Source organism: Sturnira hondurensis, unplaced genomic scaffold (genome assembly GCF_014824575.4).
Source record: "Sturnira hondurensis isolate 20B ecotype Veracruz unplaced genomic scaffold, ASM1482457v3 Scaffold0014384, whole genome shotgun sequence".
Classification (NCBI taxonomy): domain Eukaryota; kingdom Metazoa; phylum Chordata; class Mammalia; order Chiroptera; family Phyllostomidae; genus Sturnira; species Sturnira hondurensis.
The window spans coordinates 2856973-2876766 of record NW_028087015.1 but is presented as its reverse complement, the minus strand read 5'-3'; the positions used below and the strand labels follow the sequence as shown (position 1 = coordinate 2876766).

General features: G+C 41.9%; 1 protein-coding gene across 1 annotated transcript in view; it reads left to right on the top strand.

The window, feature by feature from the left end:
* The window catches only part of NLN (neurolysin), an 84946-nt gene that overhangs the window by 32564 nt on the left and 32588 nt on the right, over positions 1–19794 (top strand). Inside the window, exons 3-8 of the mRNA XM_037062847.1 lie at positions 1830–1978; positions 9061–9168; positions 11641–11743; positions 12306–12466; positions 16261–16396; positions 18712–19078. Of these exons, the coding sequence (XP_036918742.1) occupies positions 1830–1978; positions 9061–9168; positions 11641–11743; positions 12306–12466; positions 16261–16396; positions 18712–19078 (1024 nt within the window). The remainder of the gene's footprint in view (positions 1–1829; positions 1979–9060; positions 9169–11640; positions 11744–12305; positions 12467–16260; positions 16397–18711; positions 19079–19794) is intronic.

The window sequence follows — 19794 nt, the reverse complement described above, 5'->3', positions numbered from 1 at the left end:
GTTTTTCTCGTTTCGGTGGGACTCCTCTGTGGGCTGGCTCACACCCACCCACCAGCCAGGCTACCAGACTGGGGTGCGGGTGCCCGCACACCTGACAGGCTGCCTTGGTCCCACGGGATCTGGTACTGTCCTGTGGCTGGGTGAGAAGCAAGTCAAGCTGCCTTCACAGAACACCTCAGTCCACTTTCCAGTAAAAACTTCTCCAGAAAGCGTGCCTCTCAGCCCAGCCCAATCCCCAACCTGACTGGTTAGGACAATGCTCCTCTCAAATTTCCTGGGCTGGCAGGCTGGTGGGCTGGCGACCACAGAGATCGCAACTGAACACGGCCCCCTGTCCTTGCCACCCTCCCTGCACACCTAGGCAGACAGGTCTCTGCCACCCAGCCCCGCCTCGATGGTGAGGGAGGGAGCCAGCTCTTCCAGGGACCCTGCAGCCGGCCCAACGCTCCACTGGGTGCTTATCTCCCTACGAGTCCTCCGTGGCACTGGCCACAGACAGAAGCCTCTACACCCCTAACACAGCGGCAGTGGCGGCTCTGAGGGGTTTTGGGCTGGCCCAGGGCAGCCGGTCCTGCCACTGCCGCTTTTGTCTTTACTCACAGTTGCTGGGCTCCCGCTGAGTCCTCTGTGGCAGACACCCCGACGCTGGCCGTAGACAGAAGCCTCTGGGCCCTGGAAGCTGCGGAAGCAGCAGCTCTGAGGTCTTTACGCGCCGGCCAATGGCTGCTGGTCCCGCCGCTGCTGCTTTTGACTTTACTCTGGGGTGCCTGGCTTCCGAGGGCAGCCGGCCCTGCCGCTGCCGCTTTTGTCTTTACTCACAGGTGCTGGGGTCCCGATGAGTCCTCTGTGTCAGACGCCCCTGTCGCTGGGTGCAGGGGGGACCGCTGAGGCAGCCAAGGCTCCAAGGTCTTTATGCGCAGGCCAATGGCTGCCGTCCTGCCGCCGCCGCCACCACTGCCGCTGCCCTTGACTTTTCTGAGGGTTGCGGGGCTCCCGATGAGTTCTCCGTGGCAGACACCCTTGTCGCTGGGCACAGACGGAAGGAAGCCTCTGGGCTCCAACCGCTGTGGCAGCCGCGGCTCCGAGGTCTTTAACAATTCCTTCTTTTTTATATTTTTAGAGTTTGTGTAGAACTTGTAATATCTATTCCTTAATATTAGGTAGAATTCATCTGTGAAGGAATCTGAGCCTGACCGTCTCCCCTCCTGCTGAACTTTTAGCTTTCCCAGTTGCCAGGTCCCGAAATCAGCCCAGCAGACCCGGAGTCATAGATAGCTCTGCCGTCCCTCTACCCAACAGTGATAATGAAGAAGACTCAGACAACTCAGCCTCTGATGAGGAAGAGGCAGACGGCAATACTAGAGATGAAGAAGCCTCTGCCTCGTATTCTCACACGTACAGAAAACTTAGCCTAAAAACCGTAGAAAAGGTCAAAGCAGCAGTAGCTAATTATGGCCCCAATGCTCCTTTCACTATTGCCTTGATTGAGAACCGTGTTCTTTTTTTTTAATGCACTGTTCCCCACCCCAAGTTGCCAGATTATAAAATTAGAACTAGAAGAACTATCCCTTTATCTTTCTGTATTCCCAGTTTGCAAATCACATTCAAAGCACACATTAATAAGTGCTCACTGCACACCCTTCTTGCCCCTAATAATGCCACTGGGACAGCCAAGCCCTGCTTTACATGCTGTTTTTTGATAGCCTTGGGAACCTTTATAGAAAGTCTAAAATGAAAAGCTTTTATCAGGATAATCATTCATCTAGCTAGGAGGTATTTTTCTTAGTTCTGACTTGACAAGTCCTTATGGTTTTCTCCTCTGTTAACAGTGGAGCGAACCATGCTGGACTTTCCCCAGCACGTCTCCTCTGACAAAGGAGTGCGGGCAGCAAGTACGGAAGCGGACAAAAGGCTTTCTCGTTTTGATATTGAGATGAGCATGAGAGAAGATATATTTCGGAGAATTGTTCATTTACAGGTAAACGATGTTATGAGTCTCTTTAAAAGAAGAAAATCTGCAATAAAAACCTAAAACCTTTGGCCAGCAATAAAAAATACTTGATGCTCTTAGATTTTTTTTCTAATAACTATAACAATAGACATAGCACAGTGTTATATAAAGTTATATTATACCACTTAGGCTTATGTTTAGCTGCTAATTGTATTCATTTAAGATTAAAGACCAAGTATACAAGAGTGTACATCTGTAAATTTAAGGCTGCTTAGCCACCATGAAGTTGATGGTTCCATTGAAAAACCTCTTAGAATTTCCAAAATATGGCAAGGTTTATATTAGGTCACATCGACTAGAAGCAAATGGAATTGCGTTATTTATCTGTGAATATCGCATGGTCTTGGCCATCCTTTCGGTGACTTGTTGCTGCTGCGTGCCACAGTTGACCTTTGCACTTTTGAGAATTAGCATGGAGATCATGGGTAATGAATGTTGTAGGCGGGTCTGACCTGAGTGTTTTTGATCTTTTCATCACCACTGTTGATTGGATTTTTAGCATTTTTAGCTTATCTCTGTTTTAAATTTTTAATTTCATGATTTTTTGAAAACCAGCAATTTGTTTAAGAAACAAGTAATATTTTATAATCTTACACATTTTTGTTTAATTTTACATGTTTCTTTATGCAGAAATCTCAATAATTTTGTTCCTTTTAGCAAAATTTGACAGTTGAAATAAAAAGGCAGTATATCAAATGTTTTATTTGCAACTCACTGTAGAATATGTGATCAAGACTTAATGTAGACATATAAGAGTGTATGCTGTCTATTCTCCCATGTCAGACAAGCATTTTTCGCCCTATAATCTATAATCCTCTCTGTGGTTCAGAATTGTTCATCTTTGGCACTATAAAAATAACAAGTTAAAAGAACTTTGTGATTATTTTTATTAACTAAATTCTTTTTGATCCCAGTTATTACTTTATGGGATTCAAATTATGGCCTTTACAGTCTATTTTTATTTCATTCCCAATAATCTAATTTCCATCCATCTATGTATTTCATATGTGTTTTAAAATGTTCTTTGGAATTTCTAATTTTCTTTAACTGTTTTCATCCTGACTTCTAAGTCCTCATTTGGGACTTTCTAGCCTCTAAAAGGTATTTCAACCTATAACCATTAAGCAGCTCAATCACTCCCCTTTTCTCCTCCCCCAGCCCCAGCAACTGCCTGTCTGCTTTCTGGCTGTGGGTTTGCCTGTTCCGAATATTCCATATACATGGAACCACACGGACAAGTGGTTATTAGATTTAGCGTGGTGATCACGTCATAAGATATATAAATGTCAAATCACTATCTTGCACACCTGAAACTAATATAATATTACATGCGAAGTATAATTTAGAAAAATTTTAAAGATATTTTCATCTTAATGTTACTGAGTTAGATGTTTTTATTACTGTCCCACTGTCTCTGATTTTTATGAATGTTATCAAAATATGGGAGGTTTGTCACTTTAGATTTCTTTTTTTTCCTCTTTAGGTTTCTCTGCTTTTCTCTCTCTCTCTCTCTCTCTCTCTTCCTTTCTTTCTCTTTTTCCTATGCTTTTAAATTTTGTATGTATTGTGGGCCGACCCCACCAAACGAATTGCTCTCTCTGTAGCAGACGAGGTGGTAGACTATCACAGCGAAGGGACCTCATAAACACCAGCGCATTCATCAGATTTGTGTACTTGTGTGGGCTGGTTCACTTCCGGGTTTTGTTGTAGTAATTTATCGTAGTTTCATATTTGGTATCATAATTTTCCCTTTCCCAAATGGAGTAATTACCCTTATCTCTATGGATTGTTGTGTGAACATTTTGGGGAGCTTTTACAATGTCGGTTAAGGCTACATCAGAATAATAAAAATATTTGCAGGGTTTGTTTATGCCTTGGAGCTTATTTGGTGAATTTAGTTACCTTTAAATACCTTCCTTGACAAATAGTTGTTTATTTGGGAAGTGTTTGTTAAAATCTAGAACCATCAGTATCAGTTCTATGCTGTAATTGAGCACTTCAGTAAATGGCTAATCTTATTCTCCAGTCCTGACAAAGATTTCTCAGTTGTTAGCTAAAAAGCCAGCAAAGATTAAAAAAGGTTTTACAGACACTGTCTCCATTTATATTGGTAAGAAAAATGTACAGTGACTTCATGATAAAATAATCCAGGCACACAATATTTTATTCCAGTGGCCTGCTAAGAAATAACTACTGAAGAGGGATTCTTCAGTGAAATAGAGCCTGACTTATGCAAGCTAAATTTGGGGAATACAGGTATCTATTGTAATATTATTTACATATATCTTTTTAGAGCTGTGGGCTCTGGTCTTGCCAGTTCATCTTAGCCAGCTAATGGTTGAAACAGGAGAGCTTTAATGTTACAGTTTAACGGGTGTCCAACCCGCAGCCTATGGGCTGCATGTGGCATGTGGCCCAGGGTGGCTGTGAATGCAGCCCAACACAAAATCATAAATTTACTTAAAACATTATGAGATTTTTTTGTTTGCATGAGTGTTTATGTATTTAAAGTGCAGCCCAAGACAACTCTTATTCTTCCAGTGTGGCCCCCGGAGACACCAAAAGGTTGGACACCCCTGATTGTAAATGAATAGATCATGGGATTAAATACTGTCATGTACTTGAACAGTCATAGAGACCTAGTGCCAGAATAAAATACAAGAACCTGTGCCTTACAACCATGGCAGAGAAGAGAGGAGGCGGGAGAGAGAAAAGGGAAAGAAAGAAGGAGGAAGGGGGAAGAAGGCAGAAAACTATGTCCGAAACTCAGTATGGTAGTGGTAATTCCCTTCACTTACCAGGTCATCTGGATTTTGAAATGTACTGAGCCTATAGTCATTGCTTGTAGTCAGTGCCACTGAAACCTGTGTCTTTGTCAAGCTCTTAAAAGCCTAGGGATCCCATATAAAGCATCAACAGCCTTACCATTGTTTCTTCATTAGACAGGCACCTTTTTTGCTTCTCAAGTGCTTAACTCTCTTTTCATCCACCACATGGTAGACATTACTTGCTAATGTATCTTTTTCTCCTTCATGTGATTTAAAATACTGCAAAGATATTCACCTTTGTCTCCCTGGTGCCTGGCATGCCTAGGAGCTCAGTAAGTGTGTGCCAACTGGATCTGAACTAGTCATGCCGTGTGGTGCCACACTGCCCGTGTCCTCCTGCTGCCCGGGGCCCACACAAAAGCAGTGAGTCTTGCAACAGCGCCCTGAATTAGCAAATCAGCAAGCAGGCCTCTCGGCAGCCCTTCTGCCCTGAAAGTGGGCAGTCGCTAAGGAATGTCCTCTTCACAGAAATAGGCTAGAAACCTAACTGTCAATGTACTGATTAAAAAACAGACACAACAGAAAAAAACTATAAGTAGAACACATTTAATTAAACAAGTTATACCTCTGTGTATGCTTTTGCAGCAATAGTATCTGTATTATCATACTCCGTTGACTTGTATTTCTTTAGAATATTTGAAATTTATGAATCCATTTCTCTAGATGGTATTCAGAGGAATACACTAGCTTAATCCCCAGAGTTCTTTTAACAGCGTTATAATGTCTGCTTTGAATACACAATGCAGTGAATCCCACTAAAGTAATTTGTCATTTACGTAGTTTAGAAACTAGATGTGTGAATGTCTTGTGAAGAAAAAGACAAAAATCATGGGACAGGAGGTAGGAAAATTTTTCACTTTTTATTATGAAATGCTAAAGAATTAGGAATTAAGGATGGCATCGTAGTTGTATGGCATGTTGGGCAAAGTACTAAACTAAGAACTAGAAGGATTTATTTCTACCCCCATTTTTACCACCAAAAAGCTATGTGATTTAGGCAACTCCTTCACCCTCAGCCTGTAAAACGAGTGTTTAAGATACAAACATACGTGTAAGTATGTGTGTGCAAGTTCACACTTTTCCATAAAAGCTCTTTGTTACAGGAGGATGTTAGGGGAAAACTAAATCTTGTCACCGCAGAGATTTAAAAACTTGGGCAGATTATATAAACTTGAAAATTACTTCAGAGACCTTTTAGCCTTCCCCCACCCCACCTACCCCTACTCCTGCAAAGGAGAAACTTCACCCCAAAAGGCCTGAGACCTGGTGCAGATACAAGGAGATCAAGTTCTTGTTCCGGAAGGAAGGAGCAGCTACCACAGAGCCCTCGAGAGGTGTTGACTGATCCCCCCTTAGAAAATCCTTGGGCAGGAGCTGTGACCTTGCCTGGGGACCGTGAGGGAGAACATGATCCCAGTCCACTCTGGGACAGGAATGTGCCTCAGGAGCACTTTTCAGAAGCGCCTTATTCCTACCAGAGACCTTTGCAGAGTTCTCAACCTCAGAGTCAGACTAGCAAAGCATGTCTGGTTATCATTGAGTCAGATTTTTGTTAAGTATCATTTTTGTGGTAAGTCGCATATTTCAGTAACACATGATTTTAGCCAGATTTTAGTTAGACCAAATTCAGGACTGATTTTTCTCAGAACATTCTTCCACCTGTTTATACTTGTATTACCTATTTGGAGTGTAAGTAGTATTACCTCATCTAGACCATGAATTTGGAGTTGACTATGCTGAGTATGAAGGGGGGACCCAAAAAACCCTGGAATTTATTTATAAAAAATTATGTCTTCATTCACACATGTTTAAACTTTACTCGCCTTCAAAGTACTCTCTATTTGATGCAATACACCCATCGAGACATATTTTTCACTGCTCAAAACAGTTTTGAACTCCTTGATTTTGATGCCTTTTAGTGCTCCTGTTATTTTTTCGTTTCCCTTTAAGGACTTTCTTCATCTGGAAAAAAAAGTTGCTGGGGATGAGACTGGGTGAATGGGGAGTGTAGGGCCCCGGGGGTCATGCCAAGTTTGGTCAAAACCTGCTGAACACTCAGTGGGGTGTGGGCAGGTGTGCATGCACATAAGTCACCCATCTTGAAACAGGCAGATGCATTGAAAGAGTCCTCAAAAAAAAAAGTCACTGAAGCCAAATGCAGCCTCTCACAACAATGCCAGCTTACACACTCATACAGATGGGTTCCTAGAACACTAACCTAGCTGGGGAAGCCTATACTATAAGAGGCCCACTTTCCAGAAGATAATTCTGGTTTGAGGGGCTTTCCCCCTTGTATACTTCCAGGCTTTCTGAAGTAGCAGCCTGGGAAAGGCCAATTGAGGCCCACTTAGAATGAGAGTCCATAGTAATTCTGCTTACACAGCTGGTGAGACTTGTGATGAGCCTCTGTCCCACCCTCAGGGCTAAAATGTGACCCAGTGCACCCCTGGAACCCAGGTACCCACACCGCTGTCCAGCTGTGTGCCTGGCTTCTGTCTTGGCTCACTGCCCTGCTGGGAAGGGTCTCTGCCCTAGAGCTCCACCTGCTCACTTGGGCCCTGAGCAACTTACCCAGGCCCTTGTCACCAGGGTTTTTTTTTTTCCCCTCTCCCCCACTACACAAAGCTACTGCCTACATTCCCAACCTTACAACTTGTAGCATTGTACTATCTAGAAACTCCTGCTGCCTCGCCCCATACCTCAGGACAGCCTTCCTGGCACTGGCAAAGCCAGCCATCAACAACTCAGGCCATTGGTCACATCCGCATGAACACTGATTTGAACTGCTGGCCATCCCTGAGGGTCCCAGCCCATAGCCCAGTTTGTCTCCGTGGCCCTTCTGCGTGTCTTCCCGTTGCAGACACCTGCTGCTGAGATCCCAGTGTGTGCCAACACCAGCTAGGGAGGGTTCCAACTCCAGTCATGCCAGCATGCCTGGAAATGCCCCAAGGACATAAAAGGAGGTTATTTTGGAAAAATGAGCCTAATTGTTCTCTGCCTCCACTGAGAATAAAGGCAGAGGAAACTGTGAGTAATCTATGAACAAGTGCTTTACTACTGTGAAATAAAAACTTTTATTGGTAGGCAAGGTGAGACCGAGACTCTTGTGTTAAGTAGCACCCTCATTTAGAGTACAACTCTATTTACCTGCTACAACAAAATGTTAAATATTACAGGATTATTGCAAGAGCCTTGTGCCAACAATCTAAAACACAGGTTCTAAAGCTAAGATCTAATTAGTTCTTTTAGAGATCTAATTAGTTGGAAAATATAAAACTCAGAGATAGACAACCCAGGTCTTTCATGGAGAGAGAGTGCAACCAATGGTAGGTCTCTGAGGCCGTAGAGACGTGGCCCTCATTGGCCTTCAACCAAACCGAATCTGTCACTTCTCTGTCTGGAGTCCATTTCCTCCCGGGGACCATAGCTGCCCAGCCTTCCAGATGTGCCACATATATTTGGCACCTGTTTTGAAGAAACATCTCGTGTTTTTATACCTTGCTGCAGCCAGGGGAGTATTTTTTATTTTCCTCCAGGTCTCTTCGCTCTCTTGAGTGAGTGCCATTTGCGTTGCCGCGTGCAGGTTGAAACTTGCTGCCCAGCATTCCTCCTCCATGTGCTGGGCCAACACACTTTCCTCACCAAACTGTTCAGATGCAGCTTGCTGTCATCCCCGGATCTGTCTTGCCAAGTGACAGTGAGCCATTTTGAAAACATTGGAAGCCTTTTGCTGGGGTTTAATCAAGCTGCAAAACCTTTTTTGGTGTGTTGGCAAGAGTCCCACTCTCCATTTGTGCAGAATTTGCCTTTTATTTTTATGCCTCCCTCTCCAGTGGAACCAGGTTAGCAAACGATGGAAAATTAAATCCACATGATTTGTGATAAGGAGGATGTTTTGTGAAAAAAGACCACTGGGTCATTGAGAGGGCTCAGAATGAGATTATGCAAATGTTTTTATTATCACACTTTCAAATAGTACAGGCAGTCTTGATTCTGATGCAAGGCCAGACAATTCTGGTTAGCTTTTTATTTATTCAGTTTTTTCTGTTTTACATGAGCAGAGATTCACTAAAGCATAAAAGAAATGAGGTCTTCAGAAGGGCCTGCCTCATAACCACCTATGTACTTCGTACCACAGACATGGTGAATAAATTTGCTTTGGCCTTGTAGCTTACCCAGACACTGTAGTAACAGAATGGTTGTCACACTCTTTCATTTTAGGAAACCTGTGATCTGGGGAAGATAAAGCCAGAAGCCAGACGATACTTGGAAAAGTCAGTTAAAATGGGAAAAAGGAATGGTCTCCATCTTCCAGAACAAGTACAAAATGTGAGTTTATGTTTAATTTTCATAGGAGGACAAAAGGAGTAAGTAGCCCTGGCTGCTGTAGCTCAGTGGATTGAGCGTGGGCCTGGGAACCAGAGGATCGCAGTTTGATTCCCAGTCAGGGCACATGCCTGGGTTGCAGGCCAGTTCCCAGGGGACACACGAGAGGCAACCATACATTGATATTTCTCTCCCTCTCTCCTTCTCCTCCCCTGTGAAGATAAATACAGGAAGTGCATATTTTAATATGGGAAATAATACGTAATTAAAATCCATTTACAATGTACTTGATAGTCAGTGGCTTTCAGTTCTACGATACAACTCCTATTCACCTCATGATGACTGACAAAGAACTGGTAACTTAATTTTTCTTTAACTGCATCCAAGTGTTATTTGTGTCATACGTGCTGGGCTTGTTTTATTTTCTCTGCTCTTTCTTACATTTCCTGGTACCTAGTTCCAGTCTCGGTGTTCTCATTCCCTTGAGGTTACAAAGACAGGGCGCTGGTGATAAAATCCGTGTGATGGAGAGTTTTAAAACCAGCACTTTGAAATGGAATACCCTATGATTAGTATATGGCCCTTAAAGGTGGAGAGATTAGCTGGTGAAAACTGCTTCTCAAACTTTTTCTTTTGTCTAATGCCAGTCAAAACTTCCAGTTTCAGAAATTAAACTCAGCTACAGAATTAACTCATTCTTTGGAAAGGAAAAAATAACCCATGATTTACTTCCAGGTGATTCTTTGAGGGCGTAGAACTGAAAACAAGTTTAAAGGAAACGCAGACCAAGTGATGTCGGCATGGTAGATATACCCAAAGGCACCGCTGCCTTTCTCCTACCCATGTGCCCTTTGAACACCTAGTATCCTCTGCGTCTTGCGCATAGGAGAAATCTGACTGATCTCACTTATCTGACTGGACTTCCAGGTCCATCATCAGCTCTGTTGGGGCATGAACACTGTATTAGTCAAAATGGATTTGGTTGTAGCTAACAATACCCTGTTGGAACAGTTTAAGCAAAAGAAGAGATTTACTTGCTTGTATAACTGGAAGGTCCAGAGGTGGTCGGGCTTCGTTGGGCTAGTTTGATCCTGGTGCTCGGTGGTGTTTTGCCACCTGATTTTCCTCTACTCTGTCTTCTTCACAGTTAGTGCTAACCAGAGCTGGTTTCTTTTATTTCTAAAATGGCTGCGAACTGAAAGCTACCACCATCTAGAAGGACATAGGGAAGCTCCATCAAACCTCCCTTCGTGTCTTAATGGATTCAATCATATGCCTAATCCTGGATCCCCCTTTAGTTGGGGGCATTCCAGACCAGGGTTACTTGAGCCAGTCACTACTGCAGGTGGGATTACCTGGCCGGTGCAGCAGTCACACCCCTGGAACTTGGGCAGGCAACCGAGATGTCCGAAAATGACACTGTGGGTCAGATTGAGTGTCCCTCACAACTGCCTGGAGGGCTTGTTAAAACTCTGGTCACCGGAGCCCACACCTCTGTGAGTTTGTTTCAGTGGATTTTGTGTGGGTCTCAAGAATTTGCATTTCTGACAAGTTCCCAGGTGGTGTTGATGCTTGCAGTCAGGGCCATAACGTGGAGAGCCAGTGTGGTTTAAGTAAATTTCATTAACTAGCGTTTTCAGAACAGTGGGGCAGATTAATAATATTATTTCATGTGTCTTCTCGTGGTTCCCTTCATACTGCTTCCTTTGATCTCCCACCGGATACTTTTTAGATGAATGTTAGGTTTCCTAAATCACATTTGTTTGAGAATGCTTTATAAAAACTAAGACATAACCTTTTCCCATAAAGCAACCATGAAATTATTCAGTTCTTATTTTTTAGCTTACTTCATCACCAAGTGGTGATTTACTAAATTAAAATTTTGAATTAGAAACGATTCAAAATATCATTATTAACAGGCTAATAGATTCATTCATTCATTCATTTAGCAAGTTGTATGTACTACATGCTAGATGCTGCTTTGACTCTACCTCCCAAATTTACTCAGTTCTTGCAACTTTGTGAAAATTTCTAACACGTCACCAGATTGCCGTTTTGTTCATGTTACCTGCAGATACTCATGGACACAACATACAAGAGTGCAGCAAACTAATCAAGCACATGTCTAAGAAAGTACTTCCTGTCCTGGCTGGTGTGGCTCAGTGGATTGAGCATGGGCCTGTGAACCAAAGGGTCACTGGTTCAATTCCCAGTCAGGGCACGTGCCTGGGTTGTGGGCCAGGTCCCCAGGAAGGGGCATAAGAGGCAACTTCACATTGATGTTTTACTCCCTCTCTTTCTCTTTCCCTTCCCCTCTCTCTAAAAAGAAATAAATGAAATCTTTTTAAAAAGTACTTCCTGGGTGTTGGAGACAAAAATCAATATTTATATAAAGTGAAACTTACTTGACTGATAATGATAACAATAAGAGATGCATTTTATTGTTAATCTCCTGTATTTGTATTTTTGTTTCAGGAGATCAAAGCAATGAAGAAAAGAATGAGTGAGCTGTGCATTGACTTTAACAAAAACCTCAATGAGGATGATACCTTCCTTATATTTTCCAAGGCTGAGCTTGGTAAAATTTTGTTATGTTTCTACGTTATATAATTCTGGCAGATAATGTCACCTCACAGTATGCCAAATCAAAGTTAAAAGAATTGTTTAAAAAACGATCCAGTCCTTTCTACAGAATCCACCTCCCCTCTACAGAAAAGACAACCAAACCATGCCTTGGTTATAGGCTAGTATGAGTGAATACTGTTTTTAGAGACGGTCCCGAGATTTCGTCATCTGTCTTGGATAACTTATGCTGTTGTTTAACAGCCTTCAGTTCCTTGAACATCTTTTGCCTCACAATGTCTCCTGCAGTGTAACTTTAACTAGTCTCTTCTTATTCTGCTCTGGGTCCTGCTTGGCTTAATTTGCCTGTTCAACAAAATACCATCTGCACAAGTGCACTGAAGCCTCTTCATATGCTGAGTTAGCATCTCCTAAGGCACCTGTTCTCTAAGCACCACCCCCTTGATACTATAAGAATTGTCATTTTATTTGCATTTTAATTCCTCCACAAAATTCCTAGAGTTCACAATGGCACCATGCCAGTGTTAAATTAAACAATAATTAGAGATTTTTTTCAGGTGCTCTTCCTGATGATTTCATTGAGAGTTTAGAGAAAATAGGTGATGACAAGTATAAAATCACCTTAAAATATCCTCACTATTTTCCTGTCATGAAGAAATGTTGTATCCCAGAAACCAGAAGGAAGATGGAAATGGCTTTTAATACAAGATGCAAAGAGGTACTTATGAATGTTCGGTTTTTTGGTTGGTTGGTTGGTTTTTTGTTTGTTTGTTTTTGTGGAAAACTTTAAGAAAAGGGTTTGCTTTGTTAACCAATGTTGAAGCCAGCTCAGAGACTAGTATTAATATTTGTAAGAGCATTCTGCCTCCTAATCCCTCAGACCTGGAATAATTAGCCTTTACCTTGCCCGTGGCCAACTTGCCTGGTACAGCCATGGGCTAAGCTATTCTAATACAAATAGAATGGATTAAAGAAACTAAAAGTTGAGTTCTTCTCCCAAGTCAGTAGTCACAGGCTGGCAGAGCATCTCTCTCTCTCCTCAGTGACGTCTAAGGGCATTTCATTGTCATCATTTCCCAATCTGTAAGGAAGAGGGAAAATAAAGTACAGAGTAGGTATCTTTAAGAAAAAAAGACCTGGAAATGACCTATATGAACTACATGCACATCACATTGACCCAAATTCCACTGTGCAGGGGGAGGCTGGGAAATGGAGTCTTCAGCTGATAGCCATTTGCTCAACTGAGTGGATTCTATTACTAAAAGGAAATAAGGAAGAATTAGAAATGGATTTTAAGATTCAGTTTGCTAGCTGCACCACAGGCTATCCAAGTAACCATGAACGTCTCTTCTCCATTCACCAGGCATCAGATCCCACCCCATTACTGCCTTGAGCTCAAAGACTAGTCTCTCTTGATGATACACAGTCCTCCCCAGTGGTAGCGTCTCCTGATCTAGCAACCTGTGAAAGGAACGACTGGCCGTCTAGCCCGCTCACCCCCAGCACACATGCACTAGTGGTACGATAGGAACAGAATGGCCACAGTGCGAACTCCCATTCGAAAAGGAAACAATGGGAAGCATAGTTTGGCAGGAATGGTAAGGACTCTGTGTCTGGGAAGTTCCTGGGATAACCCATTGGACTTACTGGGTGTCCTTTTAAGCAGGAATAAAATCCATTCAAAAACTCAGTAGGTTTTCTGTCATTTCCAGTTAGATTCACATTAAAGTAACGAAACCCAATATTGCTTTTGTTCATAGTTCTTAACCCTACCAAATCCTTTCTCATGTACTAGTTCCTGTATCCTGCTCTCCCTCAATGTCATGGTGTCTGCTTCAGAGTCATTTGAAAATGGTAGGCTTCAGGAGGAGTGTACCTTTTCAGATAAATCTCTGCAGTTCAGTGACTCTGAGTAATAGTCTTTGCTCCTGACTTTGGTTGGGCTGCAGGGGAATTGGCTTCTCCAGCCACATGAAGGCCTAGACTGTGGGCCACAGGCAGAACCCTCAGAGAAACTCTTTTCCTTCTGTCTTTGCAAACTGACCAGCTCTCCCTTAAGCACACCTTTGTCATGTAATCTCAATCAAAGTAACAAATACAAACAAACACACATCATTGTTAGTTTTCTGAAACAATTTCCCTAAAGCTAAGACTCAGTAGGGAATTGGCCTGCCTTTCGCCTTAAGGCACGCAAGAGTTTTAACCAGTGTGATCCTAGTGTAAAGAGGATTCCCAGCTTCCCAGCCTGCGGGGTCCCTCACCTTCCACCCCTGCACATTTTTCATTTTTGTTATAGCAGCATCCTCTTCCTAGTGTCAGTCCTGTGGGTATGAGAGCATAGCTGAAACAACTATACAGAAGCCAACCAAAAGCACAGAGATGCAAATAATAAACGTTATTTCTCTTCAGAAAGGCTGGGGAGACTGGGGAGGTACTCCTTCATGGTTACCAAGTTTATTTAGGGGTGTCGGAAGGGTTTTGGAAACAGATAGTGGTAATGGTTGCACAACAGTTACAGTGTAATTAGTGCCACTTGTACACTTAAAAATGGTTAAAATGGCATATTTTATGCTATATGCTTGACAACATTTTTTAAAAAAAGGTTTATTTCTCTTGAAACTAACAGTACAGAGGCGAATATTCTAGAACTGGAGGATAGCTCCACCATCCTTAGCATGTAGTTTCCAAGGTCATAGTTGTCACCTTCAGTTCACAGCTAGCAAGGTAGGCATCTATAAAGAGATGACTCAGAAATTTTATTCAACACCTCATTCGTATTCCATCGTCCCACAACTAGCTTTAGGGGAGTCTCCTAGTCAGGTTACCTTGCATCGGGCAAAAATTCAGAGAATGTGAGGACCAGGGGAAAGAATGGAGGAATAGATACTGGGAAAGGACCAGGGGAAAGAATGGAGGAATAGAAAATTGGCAGTCTGGAGAGAAGGTCTGGGGAAATTGAGAAAAATGAAAGAATAACTCATATCAATTAATTTTAGAACTCAGAGAATTATACTGTGTGTTCCTTATATCCATGTTTCCATCCTAATTTTAAAATAATAGTAATTATAACATAATTATATAAAGTTTGCCCTGGTTCCAGGCACTTTTCTACATACTTACATATATTTTCATTTGAATCTTCATTTACCCCATGACTGAGCTGCTTTCGTTACCTGTATCCTGCAGGTAAGAAAACTGAGGCTGGAAAGGTTAAGGGACTTGCCAACTGTTAGACAACCAGTAAGTGGTCGAGCAAACCTGGGGACCCAGGTAGTTTGACTTTGGTGTGTGATCTTCCTTAGAAACATGTCTAGAAATGATTTGCTGATTTAATTATCATGAGTAGTTTTTCTTTGACCTCAACATTTATTTACTTTTTCCTCTATTGTTTAAAAACAACGTTATGCTGAGTGAAATAAGCCAGACATGAAAGGACAAATGTGGTACGATCCCATGTACACAAGGTTCCTGGAACAGTCAAATTTACAGGGACAGAAAGTACAATGTTGGATGCCAGGGACGAGGGGAGGGGCATGGGGAGTTAGTATATAATGGGTATAGGGTTGCATTTGGGAAAGATGAACACGTCTGAAGATAAGGCATTATCATTATTTGTATTTTGATACAAATAAAGTAGTAGGAAATGTTTGCAATAATTTAAGAAAAATCCCTGAAACATTTTTTAGGTGTAGAGCTCTGTGGTGTTAAGTATTGTGCGACCATCACCACCACGTATGTCTTCAAGATGTACCCACATTCTAGCATGTGTCAAAACTTCTTTCTTTTTTAAGACTGAATGGTATTTCATTGTATGTATAAACCACATTTTCTTTATCCCTTTACACCAATGGACATTTGGATTGCTTCCATTGCTTGGCTGCTGTTCACATAATGCTGCAGTAAACTTGGTCATGCAAATAGCTATCTGAGTCCTAGCTAAATCGTATGGTAATTCTCTGTTTAATTTCTTATTTTTTTTTTTTTTAGGAATTCCAGTGCTGTTTTCCACAGCAGCTGCACCATTTTACATTTCCATCATTAATGCACAAAGATTCCAAATTTTCCACATCCTTATCAATGCTTATTATTTTTTTAATAATAGCTATACCAGTGGGTATGAAGTTAGTTACAAATTTTGTGTTATGTATATATTACCACAATGAAAAAATAATGTAGGTACCAATATTTGGTACAGTCCTATCAATGAGACTAAATGTGGATTCACTATAGTCCTTAAAACTACATTTTCAATCTTAAGTTTACTGTATCTAAAATTTTATTAAGACGTTATAACTATCTCCTGACATTTAAATAGGTCAATTGCTTTAGAAGTACAATTGGGTCATGAATCAAATAAAAGTCTGTAACACTGAAAGGAAATAATGTATCAGAAGTTGAGATGGTCTAAAAATATTTGACAGTTTTGTAAACCTAAAAATACATGTAATAACTCAGTGTTTTGGATCCAATTAATTGTTAATGTTTGTTTTTGTTGTTATTGTTTGTTACTAGGAAAACACCAAAATTCTACAGCAGCTACTCCCACTGAGGGCCAAAGTCGCCAGACTACTCGGCTATAGTACACATGCCGACTTTGTCCTTGAAATGAACACTGCGAAGAGTACGAGCCGTGTAACAGCCTTCCTGGGTTAGTTCTTTCTTTAAAATTAGTTATGTGTTTTCATTTCTATGACTGTTTCACTGCATGATACCAACTAGATAGAGGGCTTTAGACTCTAATATGCTTTTGAGGACATCCTATTTGTTGTTCCTTCAAGAGAAATTTATTGATCACCTACTATGTATTAGATACTGTACTTGGTTCTAAGGGTTGCCCATGGCTTATATTACTATTATAGTCCTTGCTTCATTCTATATTGTATCTTGATTAGGATTTTATTTTATTTTATTTTACTTTATTTATTTTTAGAGAGAGGGAAAGAGAGAGAGAAAGAGAAGAAGAGAAACATGTATGTGCAAAAGAAACATCAGTCAGTTGCATCTCACACACCGCCAACTGGGGATCTGGTCCCCAGCCCAGGTGTATGCCCTGACTGGGAATTGAACTGGCAACCTTTAGTTTTGCAGGACGACACTTACCCCCACCCCGAGCCACACCAGTCGCGACTTGATTGGGATTTTTATACTGATGTCTAACAAGACATCCAGGGTTGTAACAGAGAGTATTAGCCGTTTGGCTTTGTTTACTGCCCTGTAGTGTTTGTAGTTATAGTATAGCTACTTAGGAGTTCATATGAAGTAAGCTGAGAAACAACAAATGAAAATAAAACATGTATAAACAAAAAATAAATATTTTATGTTCCGGAAGCCACTTACTATATACAAAAGTAATACCAAAATAATCATCATCAAAGCTGTTATCTAATAACTATATTCACATTTATTTAACGTCACTTTCACTCGTTTTAAAACCATGGTTCTTGTGTTCGTGACATTTAGTTACTGGTGTTCTGTCGCTCCTCCCTGTCCCCATCTCAGTCCGTGTGTCACTGTCCCAGCGGTCACTCTGATTTTCTCTTCCATCTTAGTGAAAATGCTTGAATGACAGCCGTGGTGTAGGCGCTGATTTTTTATGTAATCTTCTTCAACCAGAGTTTGTGAAAGTATGGCTTTTTTTAACTTTCTTCATTGACCCCTTTCAGACTTTAACAGCTGGTCAAATTAGGTAGTCTGTTTTTTTGAGTTTTTTATTAGCTTAATTAAGTTGGAGATTTTGTATAATGAGTTAAAGTCAGCCTTCAGCCAAAGATTTACTCCACCATGTCCTCAATGGCCATTCCTTGCATTATTCATGTATATGCTGACGCAGATGTGACATGTAGCAGGTGCCCCACAAATGGTAGTTATTCATTATATAATCCATTTATTCATTCGTGAGACATTTATGGAATAACTATTCTGCATTAGGCAGTGTGCTAAATGGTAAAACCACAGAGAGGAATTAAACGAGGTCCTTTTCTCAAGGAATATTCCCTGAGTGCAAACAGCAGAGATGTGAACAGGTAACTGCCATGTACGCTGATGCATGTTATACAGAAAATGGCTTGGAGAGTTAGCAGGTTTGATAAAAATGTTGTAACTGCATATACTAAAATTTTTCCTTGAGAACAACCTGATTAATTTAATTCATTTAAAGGAGTTTCCCTGTAATTTGAAATTGGCGTAGTCCCCTGTGAGCTGGCCTCTTGCCCCCCGTCCTCACTTGCTCCCTGACAGGCCCACTCGGAATCACCTCTCTTTGGTCCCCTGTGAGCCTCCTCCTTCCCTTCACGGGACTTCTCAGGCTGCGGCCTCCCCACCCCGCCTCACCCTGGGCTGCCTCCCGAGCAGACCTGCCTCTTACAGAGGCAGACCTGTGTTTGTCTTACATGTGCACCAACTCGTGAAGAATAAATACATAATAAGAGCACATTCATTTAGCCAAATACAGGAAAAGAGCCAACAGTTGGCCGCAGTATAAATCGAGGAATCCATCTAAAAAGTGGACTTACTGTGTCCTAATAGACCTTCGGCCTAGGAATAGGGTAGTGATAACTAAACCCATGACCATCAGAGACACTGAGCGATTGTTACTGATACTGGTAGTCACAGGTCACATTGGATTTCTTTTCCCTGCCTTTCTGAGGAGCCTCATCTTCTTGAACAATAATTGTGTATACGAGCTGAGTTTCACTCTTGCTTTTTCTCTTGAATTATAACATTGTCCTGTCAGAATTCTCTGAGACAAACTTCAGCTTTGAGGACGTTTGTGCTGTGAGGAAGTCGGGGCCTAGTTCGGGTGGTGCTCACAGCAAAAGGGCTGAGGAGCCATCTCGTTAATGACCTTGAGGAGAACAACAGGGCTGTCGTGTGGAGCCTGCTTTCCTTTCCCACCCACCTCCCTCCTTCCGTCCCTCCCTCCTAGGAGCGATAGATTGCTGACTTTTCCCACTTCCCTTGCAGATGATTTAAGCCAGAAATTAAAACCCCTGGGTGAGGCAGAACGAGAGTTTATTTTGAATTTGAAGAAGCAGGAATGTGAAGAGAGAGGTTTTGAATATGACGGAAAAATCAACGCCTGGGATCTGCATTACTACATGACTCAGACGGAAGAACTCAAGTACTCCGTAGACCAAGAGATCCTCAAGGAATACTTCCCCATTGAAGTGGTCACCGAAGGCTTGCTGAACATCTACCAGGAGTTGTTGGGACTTTCATTTGAACAGGTGGCAGATCCTCATGTGTGGAATAAAAGTGTCACACTGTACACTGTGAAGGATAAAGCCACAGGAGAAGTATTGGGACAGTTCTACTTGGACCTCTATCCAAGGTACTAATGACTGTATTGTTGGATTCAACTCCTTAGGGATTCAGCTCCCACCCAGATTAACACCCTTGTCCTCCATAGACCTCTCCTGTGGTTCTTAGTAAAGGGATTAAAGATGTAGGCTCTGAAGCCAGAATGTCTGTCCCCATTACTTACTAGGCAGGTTCTTGAGGCTCCTGTGCCTCAGTTTCTTTACCAACACTACAGCCCTGTGAAAGTGGGGATGCTAATCCTACCTGCTTTGTAGGGTTGTTGTGAGGATAAAATGGTTAATTACATGCAAAGTATCAATCGGAGACCACCCAGCCTTTAGTAAGTGCTTAATAAATATTAGCAGCTTTTATCATTAGTATCACCACCATCATCTAGTTTGTGCACTATATTTGCTTAAAGTTGAAACCCAAAATGTTTATTATTTGGATACTCTGTTTGCCAATACTCTTAAGTCTATGGGCCACTTCCCTGAGTCTGGCTGAGAAGCAACACAGTATGGTAAGTCAAACTTGAGTTGGGATGTTTGAGTGACAGCATTTTGGGGACTCTGTTTTCCCCTCTGTAGTATGGACTGATGATCCCCTTACAGGATTGCTTTGTACGTTGCCCCATATAAGCAAATCACCAGGATGTAGGTATTTGATCAGTGGTAAGAATTAAAAATAGTATTGCCTCTGAATCATGTGGTAACTCTGGACTCCATAGTGTTTCATCGGATAGGAAAG